This window comes from Doryrhamphus excisus, chromosome 10, assembly GCF_030265055.1.
Source record: "Doryrhamphus excisus isolate RoL2022-K1 chromosome 10, RoL_Dexc_1.0, whole genome shotgun sequence".
Taxonomy (NCBI): domain Eukaryota; kingdom Metazoa; phylum Chordata; class Actinopteri; order Syngnathiformes; family Syngnathidae; genus Doryrhamphus; species Doryrhamphus excisus.
In genome coordinates, this window is record NC_080475.1 from 27,501 (window position 1) to 50,120 (window position 22,620).

General features: G+C 48.2%; 2 protein-coding genes and 1 non-coding gene across 8 annotated transcripts; 2 read left to right on the plus strand and 1 right to left on the minus strand.

The window, feature by feature from the left end:
* Positions 1 to 643: 643 nt before the first annotated feature.
* Positions 644 to 797, plus strand: LOC131137745 (5.8S ribosomal RNA). Its single transcript, XR_009131969.1, has one exon. It is a non-coding gene; the product is annotated as a 5.8S ribosomal RNA (ribosomal RNA).
* Positions 798 to 2,039: 1,242 nt separating this feature from the next.
* LOC131137442 (calpain-1 catalytic subunit-like) lies at positions 2,040 to 7,609 on the minus strand. 4 transcript variants are annotated; one of them, XM_058085430.1, is made up of 9 exons: positions 7,523 to 7,609; positions 4,572 to 4,731; positions 4,241 to 4,367; positions 3,299 to 3,408; positions 2,922 to 2,986; positions 2,779 to 2,847; positions 2,634 to 2,712; positions 2,310 to 2,367; positions 2,040 to 2,237 (listed from the first exon to the last, which is right to left on the minus strand). In XM_058085430.1, exons 4-8 carry the CDS (start codon positions 3,318 to 3,320, stop codon positions 2,351 to 2,353), a joined length of 252 nt encoding a protein of 83 aa, XP_057941413.1. In that variant the 5' UTR covers positions 3,321 to 3,408; positions 4,241 to 4,367; positions 4,572 to 4,731; positions 7,523 to 7,609; the 3' UTR covers positions 2,040 to 2,237; positions 2,310 to 2,350. The 4 variants fall into 4 exon arrangements, with proteins under 4 accessions (XP_057941413.1, XP_057941417.1, XP_057941414.1 ...); XM_058085434.1 differs by having other exon boundaries at positions 2,302 to 2,367; XM_058085431.1 differs by having other exon boundaries at positions 3,299 to 3,347; positions 4,241 to 4,731.
* A 7,867-nt stretch (positions 7,610 to 15,476) lies between these two features.
* LOC131137423 (putative bifunctional UDP-N-acetylglucosamine transferase and deubiquitinase ALG13) lies at positions 15,477 to 21,235 on the plus strand. 3 transcript variants are annotated; one of them, XM_058085368.1, is made up of 27 exons: positions 15,477 to 15,599; positions 15,904 to 16,047; positions 16,166 to 16,249; positions 16,322 to 16,372; positions 16,433 to 16,479; positions 16,569 to 16,641; positions 16,708 to 16,789; positions 16,859 to 16,973; positions 17,056 to 17,113; positions 17,268 to 17,367; positions 17,435 to 17,505; positions 17,592 to 17,692; positions 17,754 to 17,830; positions 17,886 to 18,084; positions 18,185 to 18,289; positions 18,406 to 18,571; positions 18,634 to 18,830; positions 18,947 to 19,112; positions 19,175 to 19,301; positions 19,462 to 19,493; positions 19,565 to 19,633; positions 19,759 to 19,885; positions 19,942 to 20,061; positions 20,175 to 20,215; positions 20,296 to 20,410; positions 20,484 to 20,591; positions 20,655 to 21,235. In XM_058085368.1, exons 2-27 carry the CDS (start codon positions 15,928 to 15,930, stop codon positions 21,017 to 21,019), a joined length of 2,916 nt encoding a protein of 971 aa, XP_057941351.1. In that variant the 5' UTR covers positions 15,477 to 15,599; positions 15,904 to 15,927; the 3' UTR covers positions 21,020 to 21,235. The 3 variants fall into 3 exon arrangements, with proteins under 3 accessions (XP_057941351.1, XP_057941352.1, XP_057941353.1); XM_058085369.1 differs by having other exon boundaries at positions 18,188 to 18,289; XM_058085370.1 differs by having other exon boundaries at positions 15,524 to 15,599; positions 15,981 to 16,047.
* Positions 21,236 to 22,620: the final 1,385 nt, after the last annotated feature.

Genomic DNA, 22,620 nt, shown 5'->3' on the forward strand with positions numbered 1-22,620 from the left:
CCGCGGCGGCTCGGCGGGGCTTCGGCCTCGTCCGCAGTCGACGTAGCCCCGCGCTCTTACGGCGGCGACGGCACGGCGGGCGCGCCCGCGTGCGGCGGTGGGGGAGTTCGGGTCGGGGCCTCGGCCCCGCTCCCGGCCCCTCCCGTCGCGCGCGGGGCCGCGTTCCGACGGCGCCGCGCCGACGGTCCGTCTGGCGCGGGGCCTCGCTCGTCTCCCCCCTCCGGCGGAGACTCCGGTTGTCCCAGGGCCGACGGCGGGCGCGGCGCCCGGTCCCTCCCCGCGCCGCGGGAGGGCCGGCCCGGGCCCGCCCGAGGTTCGCGGCCGCGCGGCGGGCGGGGGCCCGCCTCCTCCGTCCGCGCAGACGCGGCATCGGAACCCATAAGACCCAGCCCGTCGCCCTCCGTGGGGGCGACGGGGGGACCGCGGGTACCCAACGCTCGCCTCCCCCCTCCCGGGGGGCGGCGGGGGGTTCAATGTCCCCGGCCCGTCCGCCCTCCGGGGCGGTGCGGCGGCCCGGGCGCCCGCGGTGCCCGTCGATCCGCGGCAACAGCCTCTCCTGAGAAACCCCTTGTCTCGGAACTTGTCAACCTTCCCCGGCCCTCCGCCTAGAGGGGGCGGTGGCCGGGAACCTCTCACCTCTGACGACTCTTAGCGGTGGATCACTCGGCTCGTGCGTCGATGAAGAACGCAGCCAGCTGCGAGAACTAATGTGAATTGCAGGACACATTGATCATCGACACTTCGAACGCACCTTGCGGCCCCGGGTCCCTCCCGGGGCCACGCCTGTCTGAGCGTCGCTCGAGCAATCAATCGGGAGTACGGACGCCCCGTTCCGGGGTGGCCTACGCTCCCGCGGCTGGGGTTTGTCGCAGGCCCCCCCCCCCCGGGGCCTTCGTCCCCTCAAGTGCAGACAGCTTGGCCGGAAGCGGAAGGCTTTCGAGGTACGGCGCCCGGTGGTTCCGGCGCGCGCGGCTCGGCCGGCGGTCTTCGGCGTCAGCCGTCGCCTCCGCCCCGAGACCCCCGTTACGGCTCCCCCCGGGCCGCCCCTCGTCCCGTTCGCGCAGGGTATCGGTCTCCGAGTTCGGGTGCGGCGGCCTCGGCCGTCCCGCCCCGTTCCGGTTTCCGCCCACCCGCCCCCGCCGTCTATCGAGATCCGTTCTCCCCCTCTCCCCGACCGCCCTCCCCTCGCGGGGGGGTGCGGAAGGGGCGCCTCGCCGGGCCCCGCCAGCGTGCGGGCGCGGCTGCCGGTGGACCTCAGCGTCTCATCGCAGCCCGCGTCCCGCCGTCCGGGCGGCCGGTCTACCGGAGGCGTCGGGGAGGAGCGCGGCCTCGTGAGAGTCAGGCGGCGGCGGTCGGCGGTGCCGGTCGGGCGCCCGTCTCGGCGACAGGCCCGCGTCGCGCTCGGGCGCGTGGAGGGAGGCCCACAGCGGGGAGGTCCGGGCGGGGCTCGGGCTCCGGAGGCGGCGCGTCCCCCAGCGCCGTCGCTCCGCCGCGCCCGTCGCGCCGCCGGTCCCCGGGAGCGTCCTCGTCGGCCCCCTCCGCCGTCCTCCGGCGACGGCCACCCTCCGTGCTCAGGTGAGCCTCCGCCCCCCGGGCGGAGCCACCGCCGCGACAGCGTCCGACTGCGACCTCAGATCAGACGAGACGACCCGCTGAATTTAAGCATATTACTAAGCGGAGGAAAAGAAACTAACAAGGATTCCCTCAGTAGCGGCGAGCGAAGAGGGAAGAGCCCAGCGCCGAATCCCCGGAGGAACTGGAGGAAAACAAATCAACACTGCCATCTAGTGGTCACAATCAGACACGGCATTTGACAACGACATTTCAAAAGATGAAAAAATAAGTCCAATTGTTTCCGCATGATTCTGTCCCTGATTGGTGGCGACAGTGTTGCTTTTAGCATTTGCTCATCTGGTGTAAAATACACTGAAGTAGAATAATACTGTACAACGTCAGGTCTTTTTATGTGAACGAAAACCACCGCCGTGGGACCAATTAGGTCTGATTGCGGGTTTTAGGTTCTGTTGAGCCGCATCTTGAGCTCAAAGCCTGGGTTGGTTGAGCCACTTTCACGGATGCAGTACGGTCCAAGATGGCTACATGCTAGCACTCATGCTAATGTAGTTTGAATTAAGTTTTATTTACTTAGTTTTTTCTTGCAATGATTTCAAATGGCACTGACAAACAGGAAGTAGTTGATGGTAGGCGGACGCTCAGATCATGGAGAAGTTCAACCACTGCAGGGTGACAAACATCATGAAGTTTTAAAATAAAAACAGTTGGAATGATGCTGGGAATGACCTTTGAACCTGGTTGAATTGAGCTGAATGGAGCCGCTGTCATCGGAGTCCTACTTCTTGAAGATTCCTGACAAATAACAAACACCTTCTTACCATGCTAGCATCCACATGCTAACAACTAACAACAGCACGGCGACTAAGGTGTGTAACGTGTTTGTTTGTGGACTGTGTATGTGGCATAGAAGATGGGTGGATGGATGGGTGGGTGGAACCACGTAGCGAACCACTAAGAGCTGCTAGATGGCGTTGTTGTGCGTGAAATCTGCAGGGCGAGGCCACAAACAATACAATACAGACACTCGTGTCTGTATTGAGTTGTTGTCCTGCACTGACCTGCGTCTTTAAAGGCCACCCTCATTTCAGGCGTGGTCATGGTGCCCGAGTTGTCCACGTTGTTCTTCTTGTAGATGAACTGCGAGACACAACATCATATCCGTCAGGCTACACACGAGTTCCAAGGTCAAAGGACATGTCCTACCAGATAGTGCTGCACTTTCCTCCACAAGGTGGCGAGCTCGGCCAGGCCCAACTTGCCATTCCAGCTGTCCTGACACCGAGTCAAGGAGCGAGTCTGAGAGCTGATAGTTCTGCTGTGATCCGTGAGGGTCAAATGAAGGATGCATCCATGAGGTTTAGCATGACTCTACACAGCTCCATGCTGAAGCCGTCCGTGTTGATGTCACTTCCTGCCAGTGCGACATACAGTAAGATTAAGATTAAGATATGCCTTTATTCGTCCCTCAGTGGGGAAATTTGTATTGCACAGCAGCAAGAGTACAGAGTCATTTAAGCAGTAAAGAATACACAATATAGAAAAATAAACAATATAAACAACCCAAGTATTAACAAAAATCAACAGTTTTTCCCAGAGTTATATACAATACAGTATGTAGATAATATGAAACGAGATGAGATATACGTATGACCAGTCTATACACTGAGTAGGCGCTGGAGCTACCGATATTAGCGCCGTGTTCATGCATCAAAGAAGGACTCACGCTTGGCGACGATCTTGTTCATGATGGTCCTCAGCTCCACCGCCGAGATCTCCGTGTCCAGAAACAAACGTGTTACTACTGCCAGTTGCTAACGTGGTTGTTTATTTTCACTGACAAAACCCAGTAACACACATGTCAACAGGTTAGCACGGTGCTAAGTATGCTACTTCCGTCTCCTGCTAGTGTTACCGGCACCAAGGGTAACACAAGGGCAAGGGTTACACAGTAACCTTAAATTACAATGGCTGTGGGTTAACCTGTGGGAGGACCACGTTAGCATCTTCCTCGTGCCTTGTGCCTTTATTTCTGACCTGGCATCATGATAAACAATAAACAAACACAATAACATCCCACAATAGGCTCTTCAGTTAAGCTGCGGCTTATTTCCCTCTCATACTCACAACATTTCACAAATAAAATTATGTAAACACACTAAAAAGAATTGATACAAAACATTCTCCGTTAAGACAAATGAAAACACATTACTCCAAAAACAGAAGCTAAATGAGGCTAACATTAACATAACAACACAAATGATACATTTCCATTTCTACATATTTCACTCACATGACTAGTTAGCATAATTTACCGGAGGGAGCAACAGAAATGTCAATGTAGCAAAACATAGAGCATCTTGTTAGTCTGACTAGTTAAGACTGGATAATACGTTAAACAACTTGATTTTTTCACTTAATGCCATTTTACAACAAATACACCTAAATAGAAAGCACTGTAGGCTGTTTCTTAGCTAGCTTAGCATCCTGGCATCGAGCCAACACTCGTTAACTGTAACATACGTCTCCAGTACACTCGGATATGTCACAAAAACGCTCATTTTAAACATTGTACTCACACTTCATAAAGTACTAGGACAGAACTAGTAAACTAATATTTTGCATTAAAGTACTAGGACAGAACTAGTAAACTAATATTTTGCATTACCTGTGGATTAACAGAGAGGACCAGTTAGCATCTTCCTTACGCCTTGCGCCGTTATTTGTCCTGCGCATGGGCAGACCGTACAGGCATAGTCTCCAATTGATCCACAATGGGACCAGATCACCACCTACTGGCGAAAAATGGTAACTGACCCTATCCATACGAACAGAGTAGTTTAATAGAAAATAAAAAATAGAGGGGGTGTCTGTTAACACAATATTTCTGTACTTACATACATAAGGTGGAGCGTATTATAAGGTGCAGGGCCTATTTCTGTACTTACATACATAAGGCGGAGCGTATTATAAGGTGCAGGGCCTATTTCTGTACTTACATACATGAGGGAAGATGACTTGTCACTATTGCAATGTGGCAAAGAGATGGAAAATGGTCCAGGTGGATGTGCACGCGGTCTCCCACCTTGAGGGTGCCAGGGGCGATCACCTGGTGCATCCATGGACGCTCCATCCTTCGGGCGGACAGGACTGTGGACTCTGGTAAAACCAAAGGTGGAGGTTTGTGCATTTATATAAACAATGCTTGGTGCACAAACTCTGTTATCACAGAGAGTCACTGCTCACCCAATGTGGAGTTTCTCATGGTAAAATGTAGACCTTACTACCTCCCAAGAGAACTCACATCGGTTATTGTCACTGCTGTCTACATGCCACCGGATGCTAACGCTAAGATCGCAATGAAGGAACTGCATGTAGCCATTAGCAAACAGCAAACAAGACACGCGGAGGCTGCTTTTATTGTTGCGGGTGACTTTAATCACTCCAACCTGAAGACAGTCCTCCCCAGGTTTCATCAGCATGTTTTGTGCCACACCAGAGGAGACAAGACACTAGACCATGCTTATTCAAACATACCTGGAGCCTACAAGACGACACCCCTACCCCACATAGGACATATTGTCTCACACTTGGACAATAAGGACACATATACCAGAATGCTCTTCATAGATTTCAGTTCAGCATTCAATACAGTCATCCCCTCCAAGCTTGTAGCCAAACTCACAGACCTGGGCATCACAGCTCCTGTCTGCAACTGGTTGCTGGACTTCCTGACCAACAGGCCGCAACATGTTCGGCTGGACCACCACTGCTCCTCCACCCTCACCATAAACACCGGAGTACCACAAGGCTGTGTGTTAAGTCCATTCCTCTACTCTCTCTTCACCCACGACTGCAAACCCAAACATGGCTCCAATGCCATCATTAAATTTGCAGACGACACTACAGTGATTGGCCTCATCAACAACAACGATGAGTCTGCCTATAGGGAGGAGGTAGACTGCCTGGCTGCGTGGTGCGAGGACAACAACTTACGACTCAACACAACAAAAACAAAAGAACTCATTGTGGACTTCAGGAAGAATGCTGCCATGCATCCACCAATCTACATCAACGGTGAGACAGTGGAGCGTGTGGCCAGCTTCAAATTCTTGGGGATCCACATCTCACAGGACCTCTCCTGGACTACCAACTGCTCCAGCCTGGTCAAGAAGGCTCACCAGCGCCTCTTCTTCCTGAGGACCCTGAAGAAGAACCACTTCTCTTCAGACATCCTGGTGAACTTCTACAGATGCACAATCGAGAGCATCCTAACCAGTTGCATCACAGCCTGGTATGGGAACTGCTCTGTAGCGGACCGGAAGGCATTGCAGAGAGTAGTCAAATCTGCCCAACGCATTGCCGGAGCCCCACTTCCTGCCATCGGGGACATCTACAGGAAGCGTTGTCTCAGGAGGGCATCACAAATTGCCAAAGACTCGTACCACCCAGCACACAGACTGTTTGCCCTCCTACCCTCAGGGAGGCGCTACAGGAGTTTACGGACACGAACCACCAGGTTCAGGAACAGCTTTTTCCCAACAGCTGTCTCCTTGCTGAACTCTGCCCCCCATTGCCCACCCCTTCCACTACTTACATCCCCCCGCTGATCTATACCCCCCCATCACTTCATTGCACTATTGTACTATTGCACTATTGTACATATACTATCATGTTGATTCATTGATCATACTGTTTATAATTTATATAATCCGCAATAACCATACTCTACTCTAGTCACTTCACTGCAATACTGTACATATTACTGTTATTATATGTTGTCATATCCATACTGTTTATAATCTGTATAATCTACAATAGCCATATTATAGTCATTTATACCCCTGTACATATCCTCACTGTATCATAGTCATAGCCTGTATAGTTTTATTTACATAGATCTGTCCATATTTACTACTAATGTACTTATAAAATTGCACTTCTGGCTGGATGCTAACTGCATTTTGTTGCCCTGTACCAGTGACATGAGCAATGACAATAAAGTTGAATCTAATCTAATCTAATCTAATCACGTACCCACCAGCACCAAACACCCCATCCAGGGAGAACACTGCAAAAACAGCCATACTTATTACAAGAAGAGATGAAGCCAAATATTCTTATTAATATAAAGTGAGATAACATGTACTTTTATAATTCTAGCAAAATGTTCTTCCATATTCTAGACATGGGAATATTGTTCTTTATTGATAAGAAACGTGTGCTGTTATAATTGCTAGTCGTTCTAATGTTATGCTTGTTTTAAGCAGAAATACAAAGATTACTAGATATGGGAAAAGGAGATAAATCTTCATTTGACATACTTGATTTCAACCAAAATACAACACGATAAACACATCCTGAAAACAAAAGCGTCTAAACAAATGGTACCGTCTCAAAAGAAGTACTGCCAAAAATACAAAATACAAGCCAGGTCGCATGGAGTACCAGACAGGCGGCAGGCGGAAATAAATTGCTGTTTTAACTTATGTATCGTGTGACTTCCATTTCAACTCAGACCTAATCCACTTCAAAGAGATAGTTTGGATTTTTTTGACATGAAGTTGTATGGCATCTGAAAGGGAACAGCTTCGGTGATGATACGCTGGCTGTGTATAAACTGACCTAATCCTACGGTCAGAGAAGACGCAGCAACTTCTCTCCCTTTGATGGCTTTATTGACTTGTTTCCAAATAACAGGACATGTATGTGTGTGTGTGTGTGTGATGTCTGCAAAGACAACAATAATAACAGTATTAATGATGGTTAACCTACAGTGGCAGTAGTGTTAGAATAACCTGAATTACAATTGACATATACAACGTGTCATACTAAAAATCACCAGTAGGTGGCAGTGTAGGGTCATGAATAACACAAACGGCCTGGCGCAGGTAATATCAACAACTCTCATTATGTACAAAGTACAAGCATCTGCTTGTCATAAACTTACATCATCACCGACGCACACTGTCGTACTGTACAAAGGGATTGAAGGAGAGCGTTGTCTATCGGCGAAGGGCTACTCAACTGACTAAACACCGAAAGTTACTGAACACATATTGTGCATGTGCAGAACAGGCTGTAGCAGGGGTGGGCAAACTACGGCCCGGGGGCCACATCCGGCCCGCCAAGTGTTTAAATATGGCCCGCACGTTCTTTCCAAACTTAACATACAACCTGACATCATGGCTTTAGCCAATCTTTTGATGGTTTAGGTAGTTTTTTTTTAATCAATTTGTTTATTTGATGTGATCTGCTGTTTACAAAGTGCTCCTGAAAAAAGGACACAAGCACATATACATAGCAGGTTCCATGACACTTACAGATACAATCATTCCAGGTGGACTGTTAGAATTATATGCGTAAAATGATTCAAGATGGCGCCGGTGTGTCTGGCTCGCCGTCCCGCTCATCTCACTTTGGCTTTTCTTGTTTTTTTAATTATACTAAGGACCATAGACTCTCTGCTGGTGTATAACCGCCAAGAATTACTTAAAATCCAGCACATTGTTGCAGTATGTGTGAAACAAGAACATTGGGGGTCACACAAACCGCGTCCCTCATACCTGTCCGATGTGCCAAACTTTCTGCTGCGGGCAGAGCCGTCGCTTCCCAGGAAACGTAGACGCCGCCGGGGGACACGGGGTGGAAGACTCGTGAAACTCAAAGCTTGGCTGGCATTCTCTCCCGAGGTGGCACGGTCCCCACATAATATTCCGAGCGACTATAATGATTGTTTTCGCCGCTTCCTCTCTCGGCGTTTCCTCGCTTCCGTTGGGGCCTGGCTGGTGCCGATCGTTGGGCAACACGACGAATGCCCTGTACTGCGTACTCGCCGCCCTCATTGGGCCGCTGCCGGCGTCAGCCCCGGCAACCTTCGGCCGCTAAACCGTGCAGTTTCAGCGGCACTTAGGTGCCCAACGAAATGTGCACTGGTGAATGCGCGGTCAGTGTCAAGCAAGACGTTTATCCTCCAGGACCTCTTCAAATCGTACGGTTTGGATTTATTATTCATCACGGAGACCTGGATTAATGCCGGTGAGTCCGCTGCCTTCTCTGAGCTGGTGCCTCCTGATTGTACCTTCATCAACACGCCAAGAACCACTGGCCGTGGAGGAGGTATTGCTATTATTTTAAAAGCGTCTTTGCGCCATAAGCCACTGTCAGTGGCGTCTTTCGGCTCATTTGAGGTGAGCTGCTTCGAACTGCACCAACATGAGCGGGTGCTTTGCGCTGTCATTTATAGACCACCCAAGCACAACAAGGATTTTATTCAGGACTTTTCTGACTTTGTCGCTGCAATGCTGATAAAGTATGACAGAATTTTAATTGTGGGTGATTTTAATATTCATGTCTGCTGCCCTTCTACGCTTATGGCAAAAGACTTTTTAGAATTGATGGAAGCTTTTAATTTGACACAAAGTGTAGCAGGAGCTACACAGATACATGGACACACTTTAGACCTCGTTTTGTCTTATGGTCTTACTGTTCATAACGTCTCTGTAGGTGATGCGGTCTTCTCGGACCACAGTCCGGTTAGGTTTGACTTAGACGCACACTGTAACACCAGCCTGCCTGCTCCTGTTCGCTTTGGTCGCTTTATCAAGCCTGACGCGGCCTCGGCCTTTGCCACTCTGTTCTCCACTGCGTCTGAGGCTTTTATGACCTCCGACGCTGCACTGGACACCGAGCAGCTGATGAACTGCTTTACTTCTACCTGTGCGACTGTCTTGGACAGTTTAGCCCCTCTGAAAGTCATGCGCCCCAAAACTAAACAAGAAGAGTGGCTCAACGATGTCACTCGAGCAGCCCGGCGTGAATGCCGAAAAGCAGAGCGCAGGTGGAAGAAAGACGGTCTACAGGTCTCCTATCAAATTCTCAAGGACAGTTGGAGACATTATCAGAATGTGGTGAAGACTGAGAAAACAAAATACCTCTCAGACTTGATATCAGACAATATTAACAACCCACGTGTTCTTTTTAAAACTATTGACTCTGTTTTAAATCCCAGTCCATCCACTATACTTGAACAATCATATGAAACGTGTGAAAACTTTATGCAGTTTTTTAAGGACAAGGTTGCATCTGTACGAAGTAATATATCACCCCCCTCTTTTAATATGCCCACATTGACACAGTGCTCTAAAGGTTTTTATCAGTTTGAACCGGTGTCACTGGCTTTTATCACGGAGATGGTAAAGGGTCTTAAGCCTTCTTCTTCCCCCATCGACCCAGTCCCACCTCGCTTTTTTAGGGAGGTGTGGCCAACCGTGGGTCCTTCTGTGTGTGCCATCATCAACAGTAGCCTGGCCTCTGGTACCGTGCCATCTTTCTGTAAAAAGGCTACTGTTGAACCTTTGTTGAAAAAAACTAGTCTGGATCCTTTAATTTTATCAAATTATCGGCCAATCTCTAAACTGCCTTTTATCTCAAAGATTTTAGAAAGAAGTGTTCTTGCACAGATGCAACCTTTTTTAGATGAGAATGGGATTTTAGACACTTTTCAGTCAGGTTACAGGGCTTTTCATAGCACTGAGTCTGCACTTTTAAAGGTTTTTAACGACCTATTTTTAATAACTGACTCTGGTGGTTCAGCCATTTTAGTGCTTTTAGACCTGACTGCTGCTTTTGACACAGTGGACCATACCATTCTTTTATCTCGCCTGGAGAACTGTGTGGGTGTCAGGGGGTCTGCTCTTGAGTGGTTTAGGTCGTACCTGTCAGGGAGATGCCTTGCCGTGGGACTTGGGGGATCTTACTCCTCCACTGCTCCGCTTGACTGTGGAGTTCCGCAAGGATCAATTCTTGGGCCCATTTTATTTGCCCTCTACCTGGTCCCACTTGGCGCAGTACTTAAAAAGCATGGCATCTCCTATCACTTGTATGCGGACGACTGCCAGCTGTACTTGCCACTCGCAAAAAATAATCATGCCCCCCTGACACCCCTTCTTGAGTGCTTAAGGGATGTCAAGGCCTGGTTGACTCACAACTTTTTAATGCTTAACGAGGAGAAGACCGAAGCTATCCTCCTCAACTATAAAGGCCCCCCTATAGACTTCGGTCCCCTCCAAAACAACATTCGTCCCTCAGCCACCAGCCTTGGCGTCATAATAGACAGTGATTTTAAACTCAACAAACAAGTTAATGCAGTTATAAAATCCTGTTTTTATCATCTTCGGCTTTTATCTAAAATTAAATCTTTTTTATCTTTGCAACACTTTGAGCAAGTCATGCACGCTTTTATTTCATCACGTCTGGACTACTGTAATGCACTTTACTCTGGAATTAGCCAAAAGTCTCTCTCCCGCTTACAGTTAGTCCAGAACTCTGCGGCACGGCTTTTAACAGGAACCAAAAAGAGGGAGCACATCACCCCAATTCTGGCCTCCCTTCATTGGTTGCCTGTTCGTTTTAGGATTGATTTTAAGATTTTATTGTTTGTTTTTAAGGCGTTGAATGGGCTGGCCCCCAAATACATCTCGGACCTCATCCAAGTTTACTCTCCAGCTCGGTCACTGAGGTCCGAGGGCCAGCTCCAACTTGTGGTGCCCAAGACGAGACTTAAGACCAGGGGGGACCGAGCCTTTTCTGTGGTCGGCCCCAAACTATGGAACTCTCTGCCCTCCCAAGTAAAAAAGGCCCCCAATATCGAAAGCTTTAAGTCTCGTCTTAAAACCCACTTTTATTCTCTGGCTTTTAACTCAGAGTGAGTCGTATGGTCCTGTGTCTTTTAGTTCTTTGTTTTTATTGTAATTGGTTCTATTTTTTATACTTTTATTGCTTTGTTTCTTGTTTTTAATATTTTAATATCTATTTTATTATTTTATTTCTTAAATGCTCTTTTAGTTTTGGATTATTACTTTTTATTTTTACTCGTCTGTGCAGCACTTTGGAAACTCTGTTTATAAAATGTGCTATATAAATAAAGTGGATTGGATTGGAAAATATATAGTCTGGCCCCCTGTCAATTTTGTTAAATCAATGCGGCCCACGAGTCAAAAAGTTTGCCCACCCCTGGTCTATAGCGTCTGCATGGGGCAGCTTGCTGTGATGTAGGCTCCTCAAAGCAGGGAATTCACAACAGCATCCCTATCAACAGCATACTACAGCAAGGTGACTTTTTGTGATGCAAATGTATTACTCTTTTGAACGCATATTGTTGTACACTGCTGATGTGAATGTCATAGAACTTCATGTAAAAAAATCCAAACTATCCCTTTAAGCTTGTATTGAAATTATTTATATACGCGCTCACACAAAGACTTCAGTCCAACCGCATGATCATACTAACATCAAACCAGTCCTTCACAAAAATTGTGAAGTTGATCTCCATCTCTGTAATCTTAACAATGGTTTCTGATGCTTGAAACAACATACAAAGCTAAAGTGATGAATGATGAAAGTGAACAGATGCACTCACTGGATGAAGGACTTCCACTCTGCAAGAGCCTTTTTGGATGTGGAGGTAGCATCTTGAGCATGGATGGAGTCTTGAAGTATTTCTGTTTGCAGTACAAGCAGCAAGATGGAAATACACTTTGGCTATGAAAGGTGCAATGCATAGTAATATACCATCAGGTACAACAGTCCTTCATTCAGCTTTGCGGTTGTAAAGTAGAGGTCTACACGGCTGTGCTTTTCCTTGGCCGCCCCGCCCAATAGCCGTGGCACGACAGCCACAGCCGTCCACAGCCGTGGTGAGATTTGAGCGGCCAACCGTCAGCCGGCCGAACAAGCGCAAAAATTAAATTACCTCTTTTCAGCTCAAGATAGTATAAATAGTGTGAAAAAGATCATATAAGGAAGGATTATGGACAATATAGGTGATCTTTCAAGAAACAAATGAGGCTATCAATATTTTTTTCTATTAGTTTTCCATAGCCGTGGCCACAGCCGTGGCCATGTTCTTGAGATTTCTTCAGCCCGCCCTGCCCCGTTAGCCGAGGAGTCCGGCCAGCCGTGGGGCCAGCCGCTCCGTGTAGACCTCTATCAATACAAAGGTTGTCCCTGGAGTGCTGCCGATTGCAATCATGCAGTTGTCCTTACTTATGAGCAACACTTGGCAAGACAGGCAAGAATCCTTCAGGGTCCTCAGCCGTCTAGATGACAAAAAGCTAAATATAAAGCCTCGGGTTTTTCACATATTTTATCACTCCGTACCTCTTTTTAAGTCCAACTATTTCACACCTTAATTACGTGACGTAGTGCTTCACTGCATGGACCCAACTTCTTTGGTGGTGGTGGACTAGATGGAAAGACTTGGCAGGGCTGCAAACACTGCTAAGGTGTGTTCTGCTGTTTGGCCTGGTTCTTCTGGCTGTCTAGTAGTTCAGCGGAACCCGCTGGAAGCGAGAAAAAGAGAAGACATTAGCTTTGTGTTTTTAAAAGCTCTGATAGACAGCAGAACCCGCTGGACCTGCATTGTCTTCAGTCGTTTCCTGCTGAGTCTCCGGAGTGCGGAACCCACCAGATGGCTGCGTCTCAGAAAGTTTTCTGGACTGGGAAACTAATCTTTGATGTCATCCCTGGAGATGGTCTTAGTAAGTCTTCTCCAATACTAGTAGCTGAACTTCAGTACAATACACTTGTCATTAAATGTCAAAGCTGTCTGTTGTGCAGCACTGCAAATGGCATCCCAACCATTCCCAGTCTTTCCATGCTTTATCACTAAAACCATATTGTGGCTCACAATAGTTTTACCATGTACACCATGTGTGAACTCTGACCAGTTACGCTTGTTATAATGCAGTACAAGATGGACATATACTTTACGTTTTTACATATACTTTTAGGGTACACTAAATGACAGTAGTTCACGAGGAACACATCTACATAACCCTTACTCTTTAGTTCCTCATTAGTTTTTCATTACTTCCTCAGTAACTAACATGTATGTTCCTTAGTTCCTCAGTAACTATTCTACTCATTAGTTCCTCAGTAACTACTCTACTCATTAGTTCCTCAGTAACTACTCTACTCAGTAGTTCCTCAGTAACTACTCTACTCATTAGTTCCTCAGTAACTACTCTACTCAGTAGTTCCTCAGTAACTACTCTACTCATTAGTTCCTCAGTAACTACTATACTCAATACTATACAATACTATACTATACTATACTCTAGTTCCTCATTAGTTGACCAGTAACTACTCTAAATGGATGTGCTTTCGTCATTAGTTCCTCATTAGAACCTCAGTGTCTGCCAAAGGTTCTGGGAGGGACCTTGAGGAGGAGAGGGCCGTCGTGTTCAGCTGACATCTTAACCTCCTGTGATTGTCTAACGTGACGTAACCAATGTCCAACCAGATCTGCCGAGTCTCCTGGTCGGCTCCTAAACCTAACGTGGTGTCCCCAGCAAAGTATGCCACGTTCAGTCTGTCATCAGGGATGCCATAGTGCTCCGTGAGGAGGCTCCATGCCATCGTACATGCTTCTTCCTGTGTGGGGATGCAAGTCATGAGCATCTCTGCTGATGTGACCAGATGCTAGAGCTATGTCGGTGCCGGATGTACCTTGAAGTAGTCTCCAAACGACCAGCTCCCTAACATCTCAAAGGTGTGGTGGTGCACGTGCTTGCCCATGTCCTCCAGGTCATTGTGTTTGCCGCCAGCTCGGGCGCACGTCTGACTGTTGACCACACAGCGATACGACGCCATGTTGCCCAACAAGATGGGCTTGAACTGAAATGATTTTATAAGCAATTGAATATGACATGAAATACTTAAGTATGTATATAATACATAATACATGTATATAATACATACTTAAGTGTCTTGAAATCTAAACAATCTTCACTAGCGTTCATGGGAAAAATATTTTTCGGAATGGTGAACTGGTGATGTGTTTGAAGTCAAAATCCTGCAAAGGGCATTTCAATTGACAAGTTCAGTCTTTCCCAGCATGCAATGCGCTTGTCAGTCAGGTCCACCAGTGTCACTGCTGTTTAAAAGATCACTCTTAAAGTGACAATAATGATGGAGAGTGTTATATGGCACAACACTCTATACAAATCAATCGTGTGTGAGTGTGTGTGTGTTTATATATATGTATATATATGTTATGTATATGTATGTATATGTATATATACATACACATACACATATCTATATATGTATATATATATATACACAGACATATATCTATATATGTATATATATATATACACACATACATATGTCTATATATATGTATATATAAATACACACACACACATATATATATATATATATATATACACACACATACATACATCTATATATATCTATATATTTTTCTCTCTATATATATATAATAATGATATACATATAATATATATATATTATGTATGTATATATATTGTATGTGTATATATATATATATATATATATATTGTATGTGTATATATATATATATATATATATATATATATATATATATATATATATATATATATATATATATATATATATATATATATATATATATATATATATATATATATATATATATATATATATATATATATATATATATATATATATATATATATATATATATATATATATATATATATATATATATATATATATATATATATATATATATATATATATATATATATATATATATATATTGTATCGTATTCCTGCTAATCAGGTCGGGCACTTTTGAAAAGCCTCTTATTTTGTATATCTCCATCTTTTACAAACAAACCGGACTTGGGTTTTGGTTCCGTCTGACTTGATTCATTCCGGCGTTAACAAAAAGCAGTCTTGGATTCGGACCGGAGAGGACGGTACCACTCGATGTTCACGTTGCTGCTGAAAGAAGTCCAGGAAGGTTCTCGGGACACGCGCTTGAGCCGTGAGTAGAGCACACAAGGAACCCAACCCGCCGCCCAGCGAACCTCAAGTGCCGACTGGAGCACGAAGCGCATGCGCGTTCCGCACGTTCGTCTCGGTGTGAAACCCACAAGAGAAAAACTTCAAAGTCCATTAGAACTTTGAAAACTTCGAAACTTCTCGGTGAAAGTGAAACATTCCCAATCAAGGTATAGTATTGTACTTTCGTATGTATGTCTAAACTCGTAAAAAGTTTTTTTTTTAATATTACTTTGTTCTTGTTTTTAAGATATGTTGTTAATTTCATTAAGATTCAAAGTATAGCAAGCAGGTTGAGCAATTGCATAGACAGCATAGCACGTCCAGCAAGCTAATGTTTTAAGCATAATTACTTCTAATAGACGATTTACATGAGGAGCATGACCGTGTAATAAGATAAATAAGCCATTTTATCAAGAGTTGCCGAAGTTGCCGGTCTCCCTTAAAGTCAGCTAGCAAGTTTTCCTCGTGCAGTTGAAGTGTTTTGGCGCTGGCGGGATGCACAAAGGCCTGAAGAAGTACTTTGTCAACATGGACGACTACCTGGACAGCCTGGGCCTCTATCGCAAGAGAGTGGCGAGGGATTCGTCCAGCCTCTTCCGAGCCGTGTCAGAGCAGGTGAGTGGCTAAAGGCTAACGCGCTAGTGGTCACCATGGAAAGGTTAGTCAAAGTGTGTCCATGACCTTGACCTTCCTGGAAGTTACGTGCATCGTGTGTGTGTGTGTGTGTGTATAGCTATACTACTCCCAGAACTACCATCACATGATCCGCCAGGACTGTGCTAACTTCATGAGAGCTAACGTCAGTGTCTTTGAGTCGGTGAGTGCTCGGCTCATCACAAAATAACCTCACCTGTGATGGGGCACCGGCGTCATGCCACTTGTCTTGCAGTTTGTTGAAGGCTCCTTTGAGAAATACCTGGAACGTCTGGAGAACCCCAAGGTGAGCCCGGTAGTATTAGACTGACCTTTGACCTGTCAGGTGTAACATGTGTGTTGGCAGGAGACCGGGGGTCAGGTGGAGATCAAGGCTCTCTCTCAGCTCTACAGGTGAGAAATGCCAATCTTTCATACGGCCAATCAGAGCGTGTGTTTCTGTTGTGGGGGTGTGGACAGTGAATTCTGACTTGTGTGCTCAGGCGCCGCTTCCTGATCTACCGTTACCCTGGGAAACCTCCCTCGGCCATTTCAGAAGGCGACTTTGTAGACAAGGTGAGCCAGCCTGTCGGAAGACACAGCCCACCATCAGTGTGACATCATGGGTCCTGTGTCGTCTAGCTGATGCTGTGCTGCTCCATCAATGGCCACTATGACATCGTCTACGCCGGGACTTACCCCGCCTCCGCCGCACTCTGCCAGGGTAAGTTCAAAGATCAGCTGTCACGGTGGTGCGGTGCGTCAGTGATTCAGTGCGTGCTTGTGTGCGCAGCGGTTTTGTATGAGCTACTCTACACCAAAGTCTTTGGTTGCGAGGAGGCGGAGCTCTGTCAGGCCATGGAGGTCTCCAAGGTTGGCGGTCGTTGCTACGGAAACACTCCCCCCATGTGCGGCGACATAGATATCGGCTACAGGTACATGTGCACACCGCTGTCATCGATCCACGTCCTTTGTATATTTGCCCTGTAGGGAGGAGGTGGAGTCAGGTGCTGCCGCAAAGGAGACGCAGGGAGCAGAGAGCGGCAAGGTGGGCACAACATTAACCTTGAGCTCACGGTGGTCTAGCGTGAGTAGTATAAGAAAATAGGCCACGCCCTCCAAACATGTACATACATAGACTGCTTAGTGCAGGAAGTGACCTGGATGTTTTTCCTGCTTCTCATCACTTCCTGTCCGCTCAGCCCCCCTGTATACTGTCTCTGCCGTACAAAGTGATCAAGTCTCTCAATGGCGATGTCTACAGAAATGTGGAGTTTGACGTCTGGCAGGACATGTGCAATGGTAATGTGCCCAGGACGCTGGTCGTGTTTCCAAGATGGCGGCGCGCTAACTTGTGATGTGTCAACAGAGATGCAGAAGAAGAAGACAAACTACCTGGTGTTTGCGGGGAGGCGGTACTTCCTGGGAGACAAGTGTCAGGTAATAGTGTGCTGTTTTGAAGATCACCGTTGTCGTCATGGTGCACCTCCAAAGAAAGATGGCAACCGGCGTGTTGTGTTTTTCAGGTGCGTCTGGAGCCAAAAGGAAAGTACTTCAACGCTTTTATCCAGGAAATCGGAACACACTCGAATGCCGTCACAGTATTCATAGAAAAGCTGGGAGAAAGGTATGCACGTATGTTCAGTCTGAGAGTAATGTGATGACACAGTAACCTTCCGCCCTGGCAGACACCTGGTTCCTCTGACCGACCTCAACCCAGTTCCCGCCTGGAATGTCGCCACAGCGTCTCGGAAAGGACGCCTTGGTACGTCCACTGCTTCCTGTTCCCTGCGACCTTTTGTGATTTTCCCTTTTCTTAGATTCCGATGTTGGCGGTCGACGCCATCGACGCCATAGCCACTTCAGGAGGTCTCGTGGCAGCAGCGGTATGAAAGGGGCGGCTCCATTGTGCTTCCAGCCAGCGGGTCACCCTCGTCCCCCACCACCTCCTGCTGGAGCCATACCCTATGACCCCTATGGTCCCCCATACCACCACCCGCCACCTTATGGCGTTTCCAGGTTCGTATGCTGCCGCAGTTAGCTGGGGTGGTCATGAAGGCCGCAGATTCTGATGAGAGCTTGTGTGTGCGTGTGTGTGCGTGTGGTGGGTTCTGGTCAGAAGCTCCCGTTACCTGAACCTTCCGCCAATTGGTCCCCAACTGGTATACTACGCCCCCTCCGGGAGGCGTTACTATGACGATGAGAGCTATGCCTTCAGGCCCCGGTAAGAAGGCCATGCCATCTCGATGTACATGGAGTGTGATGTCATTAACGGCGGAGTGGTTTGATGGACGCGTTGAAACATGGAGGCAGAACTTAAAAGTTCCATCTTGTGTGTAGTCGTCGTTGGCGTCGTTGTCATCGGCGACAGCAGATGGCAGTGGCGCTTAACAAAGAATGCCAGTTTGCCTTCCCTGACACCACAGAAGAATCAGCTGACCTGGATGGCGCCATCACGTATTCCCAGCTGGATGACGCTAACGAGGCTGCTTTTCCACCACAGACGGTAAGAAATTGGACGCGCAAAAATTCCATGACCTTGATGTCAACTACATCTCGATACCACAGGCTCCGTCGGTGGCTCAATCCCCTGCCATCGGGGCCCCGCCCCCTCCGGTCGGCTCAGCAGCAGGACACACCATTGCGTGTTCCTCAGAGGAAGAGCAAGTGGATGCCAGCACTGTGGAGGACCAGGGTGAACTGGTATACTACGCCCCCACCGAGAGGCGTTACTATGACGATGAGAGCTATGCTTTCAGGCCCCGGTAAGAAGGCCATGCCATCTCGATGTACATGGAGTGTGATGTCATTAACGGCGGAGTGGTTTGATGGACGCGTTGAAACATGGAGGCAGAACTTAAAAGTTCCATCTTGTGTGTAGTCGTCGTTGCCGTCGTTGTCATCAGCGGCAGCAGATGGCGGCGGCGCTGAACAAAGAATACCAGTTTGTCTTCCCCGACACCGCAGAAGAATCAGCTGACCTGGATGGCGCCATCACGTATTCCCAGCTGGATGACGCTAACGAGGCTGCTTTTCCACCACAGACGGTAAGAAATTGGATGCGCGAAAATTCCATGACCTTGATGTCAACTACATCTCGATACCACAGGCTCCGTCGGTGGCTCAATCCCCTGCCATCGGGGCCCCGCCCCCTCCGGTCGGCTCAGCAGCAGGACACACCATTGCGTGTTCCTCAGAGGAAGAGCAAGTGGATGCCAGCACCGTGGAGGACCAGGGTGAGCCGTGGTCTAGACCCTGCCCACCCACACTGTTTGTGTGTGTGTGTGTGTGTGCGTGTGTGTGTGCGTGCGTGTGTGTGTGTGCATGTGTGCGTGCGTGTGTCTGTGCGTGTGTCTGTGCGTGTGAAAGCCAGATTGACATGTTTGTGTGCCATAGTCTCTGCCCCCACTGAGCCTGCCATTAGCCAGGTAACACACACACACACACACACTATTCCAATGACTCTTCTACAAGTGATGACATCATCATCATGTGGCAGGACCAGCAGGAAGAAGGGGTGGCGAACTCTCCCCCAAGAGCTGACGTAAGCCACAGCTACACGCAGCAGGTACACAATCAAGGTCAAGTGAAGGTTACCAGTAAGCCAGCACTCGAGCACACCTGATGACAACAGGAAGTTGGTTACACATGGCCTGGTCTCTGTGCGTGTGTGGTGTTGTTGTTGTTGTTGAGGTGGTGAAGCCGTTAGGGGTCATCTCTACACCTTCATCCTCCCCTCCCTCATCCCCCTCGTCACCCTCATCACGTGCACCTGCCGCCCCTCACTTGTCGGTGGCGCCACACACTCCACCTCGCTCAGGTACACACGTACACACACACGCGTATTGCAAGGTAACATTATTGTTCTGTTTTTAGTTGCCATAGCGTTCCCAGCCGCCTCCCCCTGGTTGGTTAACGAGTTGGGGGAGACACTGTGCACAGTGGTGACTCCGCCTCCTTACTCCTATGACCCCAATGGCAACGACTTGCCCAGAGGTCAGCTTGACTCATTGACCTCTGACCTTGTTATTTTTGGTGTGATTATGTATATACTGTATATACTGTCTACATATAATACTATATAGTATACCGTATATATCTCTGTGTAGACTACAGAGTGCTCCAGTACTACTTCAACCTGGGACTGCAGGTGAGCTCTTTGGAGGCGTATGGCCTTCATCCAACATTGAAATGAGTCGATCATCTTGATGACCTGACCTGTCTCCTCAGTGGTACCATCGGAGCTGCTGGCAGCAACAGCAGGTGTACACCCCCTCTTCCCCTGACACCCCCTACCCCTACCAGCACTGCCCTACCTACCTGAGTCAGGAGGCCCCCCTGCACGGTGAGCTGGTGGAACAGGAAATAGTTGTACTTCCTGAACCTTGTGACTGACTCGCTCAACTCTCCATTCCCAGCTGCCCCCCACTCCTATCCCGAGGTGGGACGAAGGCCTTACCAGCTGTCGCCCTCCTACCCAGATTCCAACAGGGCCGTTTATAGACAGCCAGGCACACACGGTGGCGGTTAGTAATTGGACTACTGTTTTGGTTCTATACGACTGCTGGTGATGCTCATCTCGTCCCCAGGCCCCACCCCCTCAATGGAAGGCTATTCTGTCAATGGTCTGCCTTCACGCCCCGTCTCATCCTCCGCTCTCTTGTACCAGGATCAAACAGCACTACTGCATCTGCCGTACGAAGCTCCACCCCCTGCTACCTACCTGTCTTCTGCCCCACCTCTTCTCCCTCACACCGCCCACAACACTCACTACACTCCTTACCACCCGTCTACGCCCCTCTACCCACTGGAGGGGCGCTGCAGACAGGCGGCCATGGCCCACGGGTCTACTGCCCCGCCAGTAACCCTTCACATGTTGTCGTCACAGCGCCACCCCCTCCACCACCCAAGCCCTCATTACATCCCTCCAGCCGTCTACACAGTTCTTGGCTAATGTTTCCCAAGTATGCATGTTAGCGTTACTGCATCACATGTCTTTGCAAGGTTAACTTGTCATGGTTGCCATATAAGCCAGCTTATATAAGCCAGTTTGAGCCAGCCAGTCTGAGCCAGCCAGTCAGAGAGAAGCTGAGAGAGGGGCGTGGCCAGTCCCTGGTTATTGTTAAAGGAATGTTTTTATGTGTGTGTTGTTATTCCGGGTTCAATAAAGTTTGTCACCAGCAGAAAGTCTCCTTTTAATAGGGCAAACCAGTCAGTAATTACATAATTTTTTGGGGGGGGGTTGGGGTAGGTTTACTCTGGTGGTTTTCAATTAGCTTACTTGTCGATTAACAAGGTTGGATGCTAAATGTTGCTTCGTTTTCATCTTGCACTGTCGCCATGGCAACAAGTGTGCCAGAATCGCCACTGTCCAGAGGTCAGGTGTTTCCCCTGTAGCCATCAGAACGGCTGCCTGCTCCAGCTGTCCTAGCCCCTCCCCCTGTAGGGAGCTGAGGCAATGCCAGGTCCTGCCCACATCCACCAATCCTGGAGAAGAGTTAACATGTGACCGCTTATTTCCAGCAAGAAGAGGCGTCTTAAGCCATCTTAACTCACTTGCCACCACGCCGCGCCCAATCCTTTCGACAGACTCAAGCAAAATCTGAATGTCATCATGGGTCATCCCCAGCTGACCGCCCAGAACATCCCGCCACTCATCCCCGTCCCAGTCCCGCCAGGCCACTGATACAAAGTGGTTTGGAGGTCAAAGGTCATATGGCTTGGAGGCTATTGCTAATGGTTCATGTAAAAAAAAATCATATAAAATCATCGCAAAGTTCAGTAGAAAAGCAAAAATGTGTGTATGGTACTAGCAGAATAGCCCTACTGATAAAGTGGTTCGGAGGTCAAAGGTCACAGGACCTGGCAGCTATTAAAAATTATTTGTGTAAAAAATTCATATACAATCCGATTAGACATTATCGTAACGTCCTTTGGGGAGTGCTCCGGGAGTACGGGATTGGTGGGGCGCTACTACGTGCCATCCGGTCCTTGTACAAACGGGGCAGGAGTCTGGTTCGCATTGCCAGTAGTAAGTCAAGCCTGTTTCCGGTAAACGTTGGTCTCCGCCAAGGCTGCCCTTTGTCACCAATTCTGTTCATAATTTTCATGGGCAGAATTTCTAGGCGCAGCCAAGGTGTTGAGGGAGTCCGGTTCGGGGGCCTTAGAATCTCATCTCTGCTATTTGCAGATGATGTGGTTCTTATGGCTTCTTCGGGCTGCGACCTTCAGCGTTTACTGGGACGGTTTGCATCTGAGTGTGAAGCGTCTGGGATGAGACTCAGTACCTCCAAATCAGAGGCCATGGTTCTCAGTCGGAAAAGGGTGGAGTGCTCCCTCCGGGTTGGGAATGAGGTCCTGCCCCAGGGGGAGGAGTTTAAGTATTGCGGGGTCTTGTTCATGAGTGAGGGAAAGTGGGAGCATGAGGTCGACAGACAGATCAGTGCAGCCTCAGCAGTAATGCGGTCGCTGTACCGGACCGTCGTGGTGAAAAGAGAGCTGAGTCGGAGGGCAAAGCTCTCAATTTACCGGTCGACCTATATTCCCACCCTCACC